Source organism: Gobio gobio (assembly GCF_949357685.1).
Source record: "Gobio gobio genome assembly, chromosome: 20".
Taxonomy (NCBI): Eukaryota; Metazoa; Chordata; class Actinopteri; order Cypriniformes; family Gobionidae; genus Gobio; species Gobio gobio.
In genome coordinates this window covers 32,869,326-32,887,904 of record NC_137113.1, presented here as the reverse complement: position 1 = coordinate 32,887,904, position 18,579 = coordinate 32,869,326, and the positions used below count along the sequence as shown (strand labels likewise).

General features: G+C 41.7%; 1 protein-coding gene across 6 annotated transcripts in view; it reads right to left on the bottom strand.

Annotated features, from left to right (window-relative positions):
• aclyb (ATP citrate lyase b) overlaps positions 1-18,579 on the bottom strand; it is a 90,218-nt gene that overhangs the window by 25,358 nt on the left and 46,281 nt on the right. For 3 of the 6 annotated variants that reach the window (XM_079845672.1, XM_079845671.1, XM_079845675.1), the window contains exons 14-17: positions 8,226-8,282; positions 6,263-6,404; positions 5,937-6,105; positions 501-605 (exon numbers count right to left, since the gene is read on the bottom strand). In XM_079845672.1, coding sequence (XP_079701798.1) covers positions 501-605; positions 5,937-6,105; positions 6,263-6,404; positions 8,226-8,282 — 473 coding nt within the window. The remainder of the gene's footprint in view (positions 1-500; positions 606-5,936; positions 6,106-6,262; positions 6,405-8,225; positions 8,283-18,579) is intronic. The other 3 variants (XM_079845674.1, XM_079845673.1, XM_079845676.1) reach the window with 1 other exon arrangement.

The window sequence follows — 18,579 nt, the reverse complement described above, 5'->3', positions numbered from 1 at the left end:
GATTGGACACCCCTGTTCTAGCCTGTTCACCCTGTCATTCACTGCGAAGTCTTGTTAAGTGTAATACTGCATTTCTGAGCATTCTCCCTGGTTTCTTGTCTCTTGGATTACTTGCCTATTCCGTGGATTACCCTTTTGCCTCTCTCTCCTGCCTTGTTTGCCTGTTTGGACAACTTGCCTGTATATGACTACAATTGTGGATTACCCTTCAATAAATCTGCCTTTGGATCCTCAACCATTCAAGCCTTGGAGCAGTCCGTTACAGTGTATACCTAAATAGGCTTTGTCATGTTTAGACCCAATCAGAACGTTCGTGAGTAAAACACAAATGACATTATTTTCTTTAGGCCTTTTATTAGCACTCATTTTTATTTGATTTTGGAATGAAATATGACAGACATGTTTTTATGCTAATTTATGGTAATGTTGATATTCAGCTATAAAAACATGTATATTAAACATATATCTATAGAAACACTCAAACATTTTAAAACACTCACAGTTGCAGGTCCAATGATAGTGACGCCCTTTTCATCGGCTGATTTGATGAGTTTGCGGGTCAGAGCTTCAGGAATGCCTTCAGCTATGATAGCTATAGTGTGTATCTGATAACACAAGATCACTCAAATCAGTGCAAACATTCAACAACTCAGGCTCAATTGCACATTTACACAATGTCCTCTTATGATGTTCAACATTAAAAGGTGCTGTTTACATTTTGAAAAATTATTTAAATGTTTGAAATCTCACAGTAAACTCGTGTAAGATTTCAAACATTCTATCAGACAAAGAATATCTTTTCGTGTTAATAAATTACATTAAGCAAAATTCTAATAAATGCTGGGATTTAATTACATTCAGAAAGGTAAAGTTGACAGTTTACAGTTTCAGATTTATTTATGTTGGATTTGGGGAATGTTACCTTTTAAAAGTAACTTGTTATCCATCCATGTTACATATATTATAGGTAGTGATTTCAGACAGTTTAAGTTACTATGAGTGCAAACCTCTGCAGTGCACACCAGTGTTTTCCAGACAACGGATAGCACAGAGCAGCACTCAGGCATGCGCCTTAATGAATATGTAACTGGAGTAGTGTCATTTTGTATCGACTTTCCGTCACTTGGCAGCAAGACAATACAGAAGAGTAGAATAGCATCCTAATCTCTTATTAATGAAACCAGGGTTATACCCACAGCTAAAGCTATATACAGAATACCATCATGCCAAATGGCCTGAAAAGTGAAAGGAATAGAGATATCTAAATTTTACTGTTCTGTAGATTAGAACTGCAAAAACTAATCATATAATCGGTAATGAAAATAATTGACGTATGAATTATTGATTAGAACTGCAATCACTGACACCATTGAGTATTAAAAAATGCTGTTTTATGAAAAAAGGGAGACTATTTTACCTAAAAAAGATTTTACTGTTTTTGCACTCATTAGCATATTATATAGAATTTTCCTTTTAGAAACAATATATATCATACATATAAATATTTTCATATATATACACAATATATATTTTATATATATATATATATATATACACACACACTCACCTAAAGGATTATTAGGAACACCATACTAATACTGTGTTTGACCCCCTTTTGCCTTCAGAACTGCCTTAATTCTACGTGGCATTGATTCAACAAGGTGCTGAAAGCATTCTTTAGAAATGTTTGCCCATATTGATAGGATAGCATCTTGCAGTTGATGGAGATTTGTGGGATGCACATCCAGGGCACGAAGCTCCCGTTCCACCACATCCCAAAGATGCTCTATTGGGTTGAGATCTGGTGACTGTGGGGGCCATTTTAGTACAGTGAACTCATTGTCATGTTCAAGAAACCAATTTGAAATGATTCGAGCTTTGTGACATGGTGCATTATCCTGCTGGAAGTAGCCATCAGAGGATGGGTACATGGTGGTCATAAAGGGATGGACATGGTCAGAAACAAAGCTCAGGTAGGCCGTGGCATTTAAAAGATGCCCAATTGGCACTAAGGGGCCTAAAGTGTGCCAAGAAAACATCCCCCACACCATTACACCACCACCACCAGCCTGCACAGTGGTAACAAGGCATGATGGATCCATGTTCTCATTCTGTTTACGCCAAATCATTGAATACTCTACCATCTGAATGTCTCAACAGAAATCGAGACTCATCAGACCAGGCAACATTTTTCCAGTCTTCAACTGTCCAATTTTGGTGAGCTCGTGCAAATTGTAGCCTCTTTTTCCTATTTGTAGTGGAGATGAGTGGTACCCGGTGGGGTCTTCTGCTGTTGTAGCCCATCCGCCTCAAGGTTGTGCGTGTTGTGGCTTCACAAATGCTTTGCTGCATACCTCGGTTGTAACGAGTGGTTATTTCAGTCAAAGTTGCTCTTCTATCAGCTTGAATCAGTCGGCCCTTTCTCCTCTGACCTCTAGCATCAACAAGGCATTTTCGCCCACAGGACTGCTGCATACTGGATGTTTTTCCCTTTTCACACCATTCTTTGTAAACCCTAAAAATGGTTGTGCATGAAAATCCCAGTAACTGAGCAGATTGTGAAATACTCAGACCGGCCCGTCTGGCACCAACAACCATGCCACGCTCAAAATTGCTTAAATCACCTTTCTTTCCCATTCTGACATTCAGTTTGGAGTTCAGGAGATTGTCTTGACCAGGACCACACCCCTAAATGCATTGAAGCAACTGCCATGTGATTGGTTGATTAGATAATTGCATTAATGAGAAATTGAACAGGTGTTCCTAATAATCCTTTAGGTGAGTGTATATACATTACATATACCATTTACAGGGTGTCCACGGGTCCTTAAAAAGTCTTAAAAATGTCTTCAATAAGGTTTTCCTTAAAAAAGGCCTTAAAAAGTCTTAAATTCAGATTCGATGGGTCTTAAATATTTTCAATAATTGAACATTTCTCCATTCTGACGGACACAGTGACTGTTATCATTGGACAAACTGTAGATTTCCCCCCGCTGTAACGTTAGTTACTGCGTCGTCATCAGAGAGAATTACATCACCTCCATCACCTGATGGAGTTTTGATTCCTTGCCACTGTTGCCTTTGGCTTGGCTTTCTCAGTTTGGGACACTAAATTTTCTACTAAATATCCAAATAAATTTAATTACTAAACTAAATTAACTGTATCAACTAAATTACTGATCTGCCCACATTGTCACTATATGATAATTGAACATATTGATGACATCACCGTTTTCTCCAGAGCGGCTGTACAGCTGAATCAAATTCTGTTGCATTATTTTCATGTTTAACACTGTGAAGCTTTTTTAGCCCTATTCGCACGGGATTAGTATTATCTGGGGACCTCGTGTGATTTAGAAATGACTCCCCCACATCTGAATTTTGCGTGGCGCATTCGCACGGGATAAGCAAGCCTGTGATTGTACTCGAATTTACTGACTATCTCCCGGATATGATGTCAAGACTTGTAAATGTTTTTTTCGTTATAGATATAGCTGTATGAAATTATAAACAGTCGTATCGATGTCATTTTGATTGTCTTATAGTAATAAAAATAATTTAGTTCAGTTAGAGAACAGACGCTACAATTAAAAAACTTTACTGAGCAATATAACAATTTACGGCGGAAGATTCAGTTTCAAAGCTAAATGTAAAAGCGCCCATTTAAGCGAGTTTGTCATTGTACTGTTCTGTTTTTGTGTTTTTCATTAAGAATAATATTAAACACACCGTTCAAGCAATTTACTCCCAAATTGCTCATTCTTAAGTGAAAGTATAATCCACGCGGCCGCACGGAAATTCATAACGGTGCGCATTATATACAGCCTAGCTACATTCTTCGTGAAAGATAAAGATAAAAATGCGCACAGGACACAAAAACCTTGCAAAAATGATATACAATCCGCCTAATCCCGGCCAAATCACAGAGATGCCGATTCGCACGGGACTAATATTATTACAGGACCTCGGTGTTTGGCGAAATATGGTAGGTAATTGGCGGGAGAAATTTTACTTTACAAATTACAGACATGGCCGATTCGCACGGGATTAAGATCACAGACATTCTCTGCAATTATTACAAATCACCAGAGGTCCCCAGATAATACTAATCCCGTGCAAATAGGGCTTTTGAAACAATCTGCATTGTAAAAAGCGCTATATAAATAAAGTTGACTTGACTTAACATCCTTTGCTTGAAGATGGCCAGATAACTGATCATATTTACACCACCACGAGTCTAGACGACATAGATATTACTCTAGTTTAGATAACGTATTTTCCACATTTTTATATAATTTGAAACGTTCTGCGATTTATATTCCAAAGTGACTTATTTAATTAAATTATTGTCAAGCATGCAAAGTACATGCAACATATCAATTCTAGCATTGCTAACTTGACATTGGAGCCTATTTATCATCAAATGAAATTTCGGTCAATCAAACAAAAATTTGAAAAGCTCAATTTAAATGGTCTGTTGTACAGTACAGGGTTGTGGCGGTTTGTTCTATAGACCTTATTCTGGGTAACGCCATATATAATTTTTTGACAAGAATGAAAACGTTGCTGTGAGGGATAGAATACAGTGTGTTCAATGGATTGTACAGTTGTTTAATAATCTGATTGTTCAGCTCATATAACATAAAAAAAAAAAATATATATATATAACAGTAGACAAATACGCCATAAACAGTTTTAAAAGTATGAGTTGTGAAAATTACATGATTTAAGAGCTTTATACATAGCGTGCCATTGTAATGACTGTACATCTATCCCCATTCCCTCACAGCCTCGTTTTCATCTGTTAAATTCAATATGGCGTATAACATGACTACGGTCTATTAAGAGATTTATATGTTATTTTATTCTAAGAGAGAGTAATTGATTCTCAAATTATTAATGAAAATATCACTGCTTGTCACAGATGAGAAGTCTGAACAAGTCTGACGCTCTATATATATATATATATATATATATATATATATATATATATATATATATATATATACACAGTTTGTAAACATTTTGTTTTATTTACCATTATTTTATATTATAATTATTTATGAATGTAATAATAAAATGTCAATATAGGCTAGCTGCGAACAATTACAAAGGTTCATGCGTTTTAAGATCTCAGCCCCCCTTGACTACCATAGTATATTTTTCCTCAAGTCAATGGGGGCCGAGATCTGCTTGGTCACAAACATTCTTCCAAATATCCTCATTTGTGTACAGCAGAACAAAGAAATGTATACAGGTTTGGAACAACTTGAGTAAATGATGACAAAATTTTAATTTTTGGGTGAACTATCCCTTTAAAGCTACACTGTGTGATATTTTCCCCCATCTAGTGGTGAAAATGTATATGACCATCCAGTGAATTTTAGTTTCTGTTTCTCTCAATTCCGATTTCGTTTTAACTCCAACGGTGGCTGATTTAGTCCAAGATTAACATGGCTTCCAGTTCGACCTCGTCCACATTCGACACGGTGCCATCGAGTGTTAAAACGCGAAAGGCGAAGCTTGAATTTACGGGTATGTCCCTCTTTGGCTAATGTACTTTCAAGATGGAGGGGCAACATGGCGACCCGCATTCGAACCCCTTACCCGTATGTATTTTCAATGGCATATTATAAACTTACGAGAATACTTTATTACTTGAAAGAAGTAAATATACATTAATGAGCACATATATTTTTGAAAGAACTAAGTGTTTTTAGCTAAGAATAAACTAAAAAAGTTACACAGTGTAGCTTTAAGTTTGAAGGTTTATATGCCTTACAGACAGAGAACAAGACAAATAAATTTTTTTTTAATTTTTTTAACTGTTGATTAGTTAATGAACAAAATATTTTTACATGTATTAATCTAAACTAATGGTAATTTATAATTGCTCACTTTATTAGACACCCAGGGCTGTCAATATGGGATTTTACCTGAGGATACTGCAAAGTTTCCATGGTGCTGTCGAAAGCCGAACGAAGGGAGGCAAAATTTATGAGCACATCAACGTCTGGATGTTTCTTCATAGCATCAGCCATATTCTTGTAGACTGGCAGTAAGATCTCCTTATGACCCCAGTAAAACTTCTGCTTGTGGTCACCACTGAAACACAAAAATATGCCCTCAAATCCCAATCACATTTGACATCTTCAGTGTCACTGAATGAACCAAGTAATAGACATGGTACAAGTTGTATTACATTGGAGAGCTTGATCGTAAACACTCAGCATAAGAGTTTTAAAAAAAAACATGTATTTACGTGAAGGGGTAGACCATTGCGACAACAGAGGGTTCATCACGTGAACACACGTAATCAAAGTCCAGCATGCCTTGAACTGCCCGCGTCTGCATGCCCCACACGATTGCCTTGGTCTGCTTGCAGAAGAGAGTCGTGGCTTTAGCTAAAGGGGTAGAGAGACACACATTACACTCATTACAAAACACTACATTAGATTCAACTGAAACAGCTTCAAACTATCACAGAAGTACTGGGTACCACATCTATTATCAAATTTGCTGATGATACTGTGGTTCTGGGCCTCATTCACAACAACAATGAGACCGCATACCTGGGTGAGGTAGAGAGATTAACATCATGGTGCCAGGACAACTGTCTCTCTCTGAATGTGAGCAAAACTAAAGAACTGATTGTGGACTTCAGGAAGAGACAGCAGCAGCCCTACACTCCTCTTATGATCAGCGGGACCCCTGTGGAGAGGGTGAGAAGCCTCAAGTACCTTGGTGTAAACATCTCTGAGGACCTGACTTGGACTATCCACATTCAAACACAGGTAAATAAAGCCAGGCAAAGACTATACCATCTGCGATAGCTGAGGAAATTCAGGGTCTCACCAGCAATCCTGAAAACTTTCTATTCAGGGACCATAGAAAGTGTACTGACTCAGTGTATCTCAGTGTGGTATGGGAACAGCTCTAATCAAGACTGCAAAGCCCTTCAGAGAATTGTGCGCTTAGCTGAGCGCATCTCAGGGTCTGCTCTCCCCTCTCTACAGGACATCTACCTCAAACGCTGCAAAAGCAGAGCTGTTAAAATTATCAAAGACTCCATCCACCCCAGTAACCATCTTTTTACTTTGCTGCCATCTGGTAAGCGCTTCCGTAGTCTGATGGCAAAAACTGAGAGACTCAGGAGGAGTTTCTTCCCCCAGGCCATCAGGCTCTTAAATTCAAAACCAGCCTCTTAACATCTTGATGTCTCTACTTAATATTCACTTTATCAGTAAGATCTTCATCATTCACTACCTCAATGTGACATACTGTCAGTGTCGACCCGTTTGCACTTTTACCTCTTATACATTCCTGTGTATCTTAATATTTAAAACTACAGTATAATGCACATATGCCCATTGCCTCTTGTACATTATTAACCTTAATTCATTTTCTCATAGCTATATTTATGAATATTTTTTATCTGTGTATATTGTATTTCTATGTATATTTTCATCTGTGTTGTATTTTTATTTTTTATATTTTTTTTTTCTTTAATATTACACTGTCCATGAAGTGGACCTGACTTTCATTTCACTGCTGGTTATATATGCTCTATATAATTGTGTATGTGACAAATAAATCTCTTGAATCTTGAAAAAGTTTACAGTTCGGACATATGTCTATGGTAGTGATAAAAATAGAGCAAATCACGTTTTGAAAGTATCTTGACGCTTCAGATAATGATTGATTCAATGGCAAATTCAAAAACTACTGGTGTAACGATGTAATTGATACATTCATTCAAGAGACTGAATAAGAGACAGTATTCATAAACCAGTTGGCAAAAGTACTTATTATTACTACGGCTCTAGAAAGTTTAATAAAATAGTGCTTGAATAGTGCTAAAATAGTTTTGACCAGTCAGGTCTTTATAAGGTCACCAACAAATTGAGGTGTTCCACACAAAGAGTAAGTTGTCTTTCAAAGATTCACACTGGCAACTTTGTTCAAACAGAAAAATTGATAATGTGAAAGCTGTCATACTATTTTTACATACTATTTTTCATTGCATTTCTTTGCTCACAGATGTTGGTTTAAAAAAAAAAAAACACAAACACAGTCAAGAGTATAGTGACAAACGGTAAATGTCCCTGTCATCTCATTCTGAACATCAGCAATCTTTAACAATCAAATCAGAGAACCAGAACTAGCTTTTATTTAATTCACTAATAAGAAACACACTAAACATTCGACCACCCCTGAGATCTTACCTTTAACCGCTGCATTAAACATGGGCATCACAGACCACGAATGGCAAAGAGTGGAAACTAGTTATTATGATGAACAGAGAAAGAAAACATGACAGCATAAGGAGAGAAAAAAGATGGAATGAAAGTGAAATTAAATGTAAAAAAATTACTAACAGGACAAAAACAGTGAAAAAAAAAAACAAGACAAGAAGAGAAGAGAAGTGTACAAAGAAAAGGGAAAACAATTAAAGGTGCAGTAAGCAACTTCACAGTATAAACCTTTAGTACTATTATTAAATCTGTTAAAAATTAGATGTAAACTCCAATCAATCCTAAAAAAGCTGTTTTATTATCAGTTTTACACAGCACTTGTGAGGAGTGTGTATTTATTTTTAGCATCTGATTTAAAATCTCCCAGCATTCACACGCGTGAGAGCAGCATGGCACTGAGTAGCACTCAGCAGAAAATAAAAGACACCAGCACTGTAAATCAATTTATCACCAAACTCTACTAAAATGTATAGGGGTGTAACAATATATCGTTAATCAATATATCGCGATATAAAAACGCGACGATATGTATTGTTGATGTAAACGATATTATTAGCGATATACAGTTGTTTTATCCAAGGCTCAACTTGCTGTATTTATAAGGTATAATTCACCCAAAAATGTAAATTCTGTCATCATGTACTCACCCTCAGGTCGTTTCGTTTAACTTCCTAACACAAGTGAAGATATTCTTAATAAATCTTGAAAGATTTCTGTCCCTCCCTTTAAAGTCCATTCCTCTCAAACTTAAAAGATCCCAAAAAAATGTATAAAGGCATCGTAAAAATAACTAATCCAAGTGTCTAATCCAAATCCAAGTCTTCTGAAGAGACAATATGGCTTTATATGATGAGCAGATTTATAACGACGCACATACTGTAGTAAACACGGTCGTTCAAATGACTGCGTGACACACGAAAACAACATGAGAGTGAGCAAATGCAGAATTCAATTTTTTGGATAAGCTAAACATTTACAGTTTAAGAGTGGTCATTTTGATACACTTATGACATATCGTATCGTGAGTTCAGTATCGTGATTTATATCTAATCGTGACAAGGGATGTGTGATGTGTCACTAAACACTTGATTTCATGTTTTTGGATTTTGTGCAGTGACAGTACTTGCTCAATTAGCCTGGCCCAGAGATGAAAAATTGATCGGTTTTTCATTTTTATATTATATTTTATTCATTTTATATTTCCTTTTACTGAAACCCTAAAAAATGGTATGAATATTGCCTGTGCTGTTGTCTGTACCTCTCACTGAGAGAAAGCACATGTTATCAGTATGTTTTGGGAAACTTCTTCAGGTTAGGACCAGAGCTCAACCAACTTCAACCTTGGAGAGACTGTGTATCAGTGTGTGCGCGCAGTGTTCTGTGTTACAGATCAGTATTGGAGGTGGATTACGGGCATCCTAAGAGATGGGTGGAGTTGTTGTTCTGGACAAGCTGGCGCACTACGTGCATAATTCCAGGGTGGACACGTGAATCTGATTAACTGACAATGTGTGGAAATTTACCATGACTGTCCATTTTCTCTGAGCCAATCAAAATCATCCACCTTGCAGTAATGACGTGACAAGACTGTTGAGAAATTGTATGTACGATAGACTGACTGGTTGAGAGGGAGTGCGGCCTACGAACTTGTGAGACTTGAAGCTGGCTTCTGCTGATGAAACTGCAAACTATTCTTCAGTGAATTTCTCTTTAATTAATTGCACCCCTGACTCTTGGTCTTCATTTTTCACCACTGGTCCTGGGACTGTTACCCCTAACAATTTATCATTAACTGCAGTTATGAAAAGAAATAATGAATGTGGTAAACCAAGAAACCCGATCATTCCACAGTCCCCACCAAACCTTGCCGGATCAAGGTTAAGGAAAGCACTCGAAAGGGTGGGAGGCAAAGAAGGTGAAAATGAGATCATTCACCATTGTGGATCTGGTTAGGGACGTAGATCAGAACCCTGGACTGATTGAGTCTTCGGTGTTGGACCTTATCCAAAGGCTAGGAAAAGGGGAAACTTCCAATAACGTGACGAGTGGCCGGGCAGCAAGTCGGGCTACAAAGGGCTATGAAGGGCTTGGAGAGGCGGCTCTCCCAGAAAAACCGTGAGTTTAGGGTACATCAGAGATTGCACAAGTGGGATCAAACTGAACTCGCAGCACTGGTACAGGATAGCATGGACAGTGTGGAATGCACACTGCCTATTGACCAAATTGATGCCGAATTTCAACAGAGAGGGGAGATAGGTGGGGGCTTCCAAGGGCTTGCTGACTTCTGGTCGGCTAAAGAAGCGGACAATGGAGAATTCTTTGACCCAATCCTAGCAGCTGAGGTGAGGGAAAACCTAACCAAGGTGAAAAATGGTTCAGCCCCTGGCACAGACGGGATCAGCAATAAGGCGCTGCTGAACTGGGAATCCAAGGGTGAACAACTCGCATGGTTGTACACGGCATGGTTGGTCCAAGGAGTCATCCCCAAGTCCTTGAAGGAGTGTCGTATAAAGCTACTGCCGAAATCGGGGAATGCAGACGAGCTAAAAGACGTCAAGGCATTTGACTCCATCTCCGATGAGCATATCCTGTGTGTTATGGAACAAAGACAATTGGACCAACATGTCATTGAGTTAATAAAGAACTCATATGTGGACTGCGTGACGAGGGTTGAGCGAAAACCTCGCCTATCAACATGAAGGTTGGCATTAAACAAGGAGACCCAATGTTACCCTCACTGTTCAACCTGGCCATGGACCCCCTTATCCAGGCCCTGGAGGGTGGACTGGGTGGCCTGAGTTGCGAAGGGCGGTCAAAAACAATGCTGGCGTTTGCAGATTATCTAGTCCTGTTGAGCGGTTCGTGGAGTGGGGTGGAGGGAACCTGGGGATACTGGAGTCATTCTGTCAGCTAACTAGACTGAAAATTCAGCCCAGGAAGTGTCACGGGTTCTTCCTCAACACGGGCGTAGTGAATGACTGCCAGCCTTGGATGATTGGTGGAACGCCTCTACACCTAGTGGATCCGGGAGAAACAGTATGGTATCTGGGAGTTGAGGTAGGCCCAAGGTGTGGCATTGTGGGTCTGGATCTGACCCCGCAACTCCGGGAATGGATTGCGAGGATAAAGAAGGCTTCTCTTAAGCCATCACAGCGTGTGAGGGTTTTGAACTCATTTGCTCTCCCAAGACTAATCTATCAGGCTGATCACTGCAACATACCGGCAACGACTCTGGCCACCCTGGATGGGATGGTCTGGAAAGGAGTAAAGAGTTGGCTCCATCTTGCACTGTTAACGTGCAATAGGCTACTCTACTCACGAAACAGAGATGGTGGATTGGGCATTGTAAGGCTGAAAGGACTCATCCCGTCCTTACAAGTGCAGCAAATATACCAACTGTCTAGGTCTACAGACCAATGGAAAAAAAACGGTCAAAACAGTAGCATAATCTGAATGGCAACGAAAGTGGCAAATGATAAGCAGGGACCCTGACGGTGTCCCACAGCTGGGGGTGGCAAGAGATCTTAACGCTGATGAGAGCTCTCTGGTTCTGAAAGACTAGAGACAGGAGGAAAACGAAGCATGGTTGGCCCTGCAGGTCCAAGGAGTGGGCAAGATCAGCAACTCGTGGCTGTCCAAACCAACAAAAGTGGATTTCAGGCAGAGGTTTTCATTGCCGGTCTGGCGCTGAGGACACATACCCAACCAGGGAGTTACTATCCCGAGGACGGAATAAGGAGGGAGCAGCTGTAGGCACTGCCTGGCAAGATTGGAATCCTGCTTGCACATCTTGGGGCAATGTCCCTATGTAAAGGGAAGCCGGGTACGCCGGCACCAAAAGAAATGTGACCTCTTGGCCATCGAGGCAGAGCGTGTCGGCTGGAAGGCTGCCAGGGAGTTCAGGGAGTGGCCTAAGGATACCTGACCTGTTATGCACAAAGGAAGATATGACTCTTGTCCTTGATGTTACCATAAGGTATGAGATGGCTATGGGTACTCTACAGAAGGCGGCTGTAGAAAAAGTCACCCACTATCAACCTATCGCATCTTAGATTGCAGCTATGTTGGGTGTTGCAAGAGTGAAGATCTTGTGTGTGTGTGTGTGTGTGTGTGTGGTGGACCAATCCACTGTAAGGCAAGAGAGGGGGGACTCAAAATGTTTCTAAACGTAAAACAAATTTTTTGCCCGTTTGCGTGTTTATTGTTTTACTACTTACACAATTATTTTAATTAAGTATATATAATTATATTATTGATTTATAGAGTGTAGAGTAAAATAAAATATTTTGACCAGAAAGATTTTTTAGTTTATTCACAAACTTTATCTTTAAAGCACTTTAACTTTGCATTTGCAGTCAGCAGAGCTAAATGTTAACATTACAGTCCTAGATTTTACTATTGATATTTATTTTATATATTCTATTTATATTCTAATTTTCTACTCTATTAATATTGATTTTATTAGTAATAAATAAATCTACCTCAGTTTTGTTAAATTGTTCGCCTGTTTGGGAAGTGTTTGTCATGTTTTGACAATAAAGGATAATTTAAAACCACAATTAAGTTTTCTACATCTTTCACTCAGGAGCAAAAATATGCATTTAAACTTAAAAAAAAATAAAGATTTGACATTTATCGTGATAATTATCGATATCAACTGATATGGAAAATTATATCCTGATAATTTTTTTGGGCCATATCGCCCAGCCCTAATGTAATGTATATTAAACTGACGGTAACAATGTTGCGCTGTTGACGCTCGCGCAGCCCCTCGAGGAGAAATCAATGTTACTGAATGATTCAGCGCTTTGAATGAATTGTTTGTATCAAACATTCAATGACCTATTCATAAACGACTGCCTCATTCTTAAATGAATCAGCCGTTTGAACGAATCGACTCAATGACTCACTCATTTAAACGGTCACCTGTTGCCACCTACTGGCGGTTTAGTTTCATGTTTAAACATTCTTTCCAACTTTTCTTATTTGTATATTCAAAAATATTTAAAACAATCTCATAACATTTTTTAATGCAGTTGTACTTTTTCATTGTAAATTATTTAATATGATTGGTAACAGCCCTACAGTGTCTTATTATTCTAATTTAATTTATAGATAAAATTTAAGACTATAAACTGAAAGCTGAAGCATAGCCTATATTTAATAAGATTATGGGTAAAAAATGCCCTTTATAAAAGGTAAAAATATCAAAGATATGAGATTTAAATATGTCAAAGCTGACTGAACAGTGTTGAGAATATTTCTTCAGAATAAATTATATTTACAACACACACACGAAAAAATCCGGACAAGCACGTTAACAGGCTTAATGTCGAGGAGAAAAAAAAAAGTGGCTGGTAAAAATTCACTGTGGCTGGTGGTCAAAAAAAGTTAATTTCAGGCGCTGGTTTCATCCCATTCCCTTTAGAAGCCAGTTGGCGCTTGAACCATGGCGGATTCGCGCAATTTGCAAGCGGAAAGACTGAATGCATCTCCAGAAAGGAATCCTTTTATTTTTAATATTTAAAAATGTTTGTGTGCTGCTGTGTGTGTAATAAGTAGAGTGTATGCACGTTGTGCACCTGCCTATAGGCGCATATTACTAATGCGCTCTTTAAATAACACAATAAATATTGCTCTATTGACTTTAGACCAGATTTTTGTTGGTCAATGGCACTGTCTTTTTAAGTTGCCTCAAAATAGCAACACGCCAACAATGTGCCTGAACAAACCTAGTTTTCAGACCAGCACAGACAGATGGGCGCAAGTGGATTTGCTATGTAAACAACTGGCGAAGGACATGAAAATCAATTTTTTTTTAAATTGATAACTGCGTCGGCTGAAACTAGCGAATAACATTTGCATTGCGCCTGGCCTGGCATTGCGCCGGGTGTATGATAGGGTCATAAATCTCCAAATGAATGTAGAAACAACATAAAAAAAGCTAGTGTGCTTTAGCACTTTAGCTAGTGTGTAATGTTGCTGTTTGAGCATAAACAACAACTGCAAAGTTACAAAGTTTAAAGCAAAGGGAGTTCTCTTTCATAGGTTCACTCGATGCTGCGTCACTTTATGACGTAATGGGAACGCCCTCTGGGTGTGCCGATTGTCTGAAGCCCTTATAGAATCACGCCAATTCATTGGCTGATGGCGGGGACGCCACGACGTCGCCACATTATACTGGCGTGCGCGCCATCTGCTCCTCAGATTTCTCTGCCTTCGCGAAGCGGCCATTTCATGCCCTTCGGTTTCGGTTTTTCTGGCCCAAATATCTTGGATTTCATTCGTCTTTTATCACCAGCACTTCAGCGACTGCGGATAGTGGAACATTGTTCTCCTTGCGGTGAAGTGCCATGGATTTTTGTTGTTGCCCGCCGCCGTGCACTTGCTTCATCGTGAACGACGACCCCCACAGTAAGTGTGTTAAATGTTTGGGGTTTTCACACGCGTGCGAGGCGGTTCAGGGGTTTTCAAAATGCACATTTTGTGATAATCTCCTCAAAACCAAGCCTGCAGCACTCCTGTCAGAAACTGAAGCTTCCGCGCCTAAACCCCACCCCTCCATGTATTAGAATGGACGCGAGACACACTAAACAATTCAATTACACTTCAAATAATTGTTTCCTAAAGATGTTTTCTGTCATTTTAGGCAGTTTTTATTACGATGATTTCATTTCAAGTGTTCGTTTTTTAAATAAGTTTAGTTTTAGTGAGTTATTTGATGCTATAAAAACGGAGGGTGTGACGTCATGATTGACAGCTGAGATTGACGGCTTCTCTGAGTGAAGTTGTCACTGAGGCACTAACAGACTTTTTTCAGGATTTTGGGGAGGAGATTGGAGCTTTAGCTTTCATTTCTACATTTCTATAACTATAACATTTCTATATTTATTTCACACCAACACAACCATTGTTCTGCATCTGTGAGAGTGTGGGCGGGCTTTTGATAATCGCGCCTCTACTTCCTGCTCTCTACTGCGCAACTCCGGTCCCGAGATCGCTACTGCGCAGACTCGGTCCCAAGATGTCAGCTCCGTGTGCGAGCCTACGAAAGCTTCAACTCTGGTCAGCGGAAGTCAAAGAAGTCGCATCGTCCATATTACGGTCTATGCTCAAAACCCTCCGCTCGAGGCTCGCGGTTTTTGAGAGGGAGTCATCCGTTTTTCCCCGTCGTGCTCCCGAGGCCGCGCAGGGACTCCGCCCGTCGAGTTTTCACATGACTACTTGTGTCCCAGCCCGGAGGCACGAAACGCGGTTTCCTTTGGACTGGATGATGGCGTGTTTACCGCAGCGTCCGACTCTGAGGATTTCGGGCCTGCCTTTAATGTCGACGCTCTCCCGCCTAGCGGCCAGGAAGCGTGGCCTTCAGCAGCATACGCGGAGCTCGTCAACGTGCTATCGCACGCTACGGAGAAGCTTGCTATCGAGTGGCTGGACGAACCCCGTGAAGCTCAATCCTCGCGGCTCGACGAGAGGTTTTTGAGTGGCCCTAATTCCAGGACAAAGCGGAGGAAGCTGCCTTTTTTCAGCGATCTGCACAGAGAGATATCCAGATCCTGAAAGCAGTCGTTCTCAGCCCGCCTGACTAACGCAGCAGCCGCTGACTTCACCAACCTCGTGGAGCAGGGCTATTCCGCCATTCCTGCGGTGGAGGATACACTGGCCACTCATCTCGCTCCATCTTCAGCTCCCTCGTGGAAGTTCCGCCCCCTTCTTCCCACTAAACCATGTAGGACCACTTCCGCCCTTATCGGAAAATCCTACACGGCGGCTGGTCAGGCTGGCATGGCCCTTCATACCATGACCATCCTCCAAGCCTATCAGGCGGACGTGTTAAAGGAGATGGACGAGGGCGATGGTTTGACACAGGAAGCAGTTAAGGAGCTGCGCAAAGCCACGGATTTGGCTTTACAAGCCACGAAGCACACAGCTTGCGCCATAGGACGTTCAATGGCGGGCGCGGTGGCGGCGGAGCGCCACCTGTGGCTCAACCTCACGGAAATCCGTGATAAGGAAAAGGTTTTCCTACTGGACGCTCCGGTTTCACAGTCTGGGTTGTTTGGGGAGGCGTTCAACACGGTGGTTGAGAAGTTTAGAGCTGCTAAATCTCAGTCTCCCGCTTTTAAGCAGTTCATGCCTAGGAGAGCGAAGGATTCTCCTAGCCCCTCCCCCTCTCAGTCCAGAGAACACCCTTCTTATAGAAGGGAGTTTACCAGTAGGAGGAGCGACCAAAGCCATCCCCCAACCACCACGGTCTGGGGAGCTCGTGGTCGCCCGTTTCCCCGCCAACGTCCTCAGAGGCGCATCGACCCAAAGCGGCCCAGCAAACCTTCTGCTCCGGCCACTTCGAGTCGCTCCTGAGAAAAAGGAGAGCTGCAGCTCACTTCCGAGGCTGGGTTAGACCACGCAAGCGTTTCTATCTCCCAGGACTGGTTCGTCACGATAGACCTGAGAGATGCTTACTTCCATATTCAGGTCATCAGACGACACAGGAAGTTTCTCAGGTTCTCAAACGCTCAGGGGCTTGGTCAACAGGATCGGCCCTTCGCCTATTGAAGGTGTCGTGCGGCTGCTTCCGCGCCCTATCAGTATGGTCTTTTTCTTCAGAAGGGGGTCAATATGGTCCGTCGCCAAATGGTCACGACGGACACCTCTCTAACTGGCTGGGTTGCGGTATTCGAGGGCAGACCAGGATGCGGGGTCTGGGAAGGGGAAGTTCTCTCTTGGCACATAAATTGCCTAGAGCTGAGAGCTGTGTCCCTGGCTCTTCAGCACTTTCTCCCCTCCCTCATGGGACATCATGTCATTGTCAGGACAGACAACATGGCGGTGGCGTCTCATGTGAATCGCCAAGGGGGATCACGGTCACGCACCCTGGACAGGCCTGCGCGCCGTCTCCTCTTGTGGTCTCAGGATAAACTTCTGTCCCTGAGAGCAGTCCATGTACCCGGAGTCTTGAACCTCGCAGCAGATTACCTGTCGAGGCAGAAGCTCAGGTCGGGAGAATGGATGCTGAACCCTCAAACTGTATCTCAGATTTGGGAAGTGTTCGGCAAAGCGGAGGTGGATTTGGCATCCTCACCCGGAAATTTGGAAGTTGTGGGTATGGCCCATCAAGGGCCAGTAGCGCTGGATACTGGTCTTCCTGCCGATGTTCAGGAGACCATTGCGAGTGCGAGAGCTCCCTTCACTAGGAGGCTCTATTCCTCCAAGTGGAGGGTGTTTGAGTCATGGTGCTCGTCCCATGCGGTAGATCCAGTTAACTGCCCGGTCAGTCCAGTTCTGGAGTTCCTGCAAGAAAAGTTTGCTGCTGGAGCAGCGGCTACCACCCTTAGGGTTTATGTTGCCGCGATCGCTGCTTATAGGGAGTTGGACGAAGTTTCTCTAGGCAAGCATAGATTGGTTTTGTCTTTCATGCGAGGGGTTAGAGGCCAGCACGCTCCCCTGATATTCCCTCTTGGGACCTCTCAGTTGTCCTTGAGGGGCTAACAAAGGCTCCATTTGAGCCCTTGGAGTCAGCTCCTGAGCGGATTCTGACTCTCAAGGTTGCTCTTTTGTTAGCATTATCCTCCTTGAAGCGAGTGGGCGACCTACAGGCATTATCCTCCTTAACCTGTATGGATTTTGCTCCTGGCCTAGTCAAGGTTACCTTAAGACCTAGGCCAGGTTATGTGCCCAAGGTTTTGACCACTTCGTTCCGCTCTCAGGTTATCACTCTTCACTCCTTTTACCCCCCTCCTTTTGACTCGGAGGAGGACGAGAAACTTAATCTGCTCTGCCCTGTTCGAGCATTGGAGTGCTATGTAGACCGGTCTGGCGGTTGGAGGAAATCTAACCAGCTCTTGGTCTGCTTCGGTGCTGGCCGACGTGGGCTTGCCGCATTGAAGCAAAGGATTTCCCATTGGGTGATGGAGGCTATTTCGCTGGCTTATGAGGTGCGTGGTATACCTTCACCTCTTAGCATTAGGGCACATTCTACCAGAAGTGTGGCTTCCTCTCAAGCGCTTTTTAGAGGGGCTCTTCTGGAGGATATTTGTGTAGCGGTAGGTTGGTCCTCCCCGCACACTTTTGTGAGATTCTATAGCTTGGATCTCGACATGGCTCCGGGTTCGCATGTCCTATCTGCTTAACCTGGCCATGCAGGTTATCTTCATATATATCATATATATAGGTATATCGTCATAAAAATCCCATTACGTCATAAAGTGACGCAGCGTCGAGTGAACCTATGAAAGAGAACGTCTCAGGTTATTTGCGTAACCTATGTTCTCTGAGTAGGGAACGAGACGCTGCGTTCGCTGCCAAGCTCCTCGCACTGCTGACA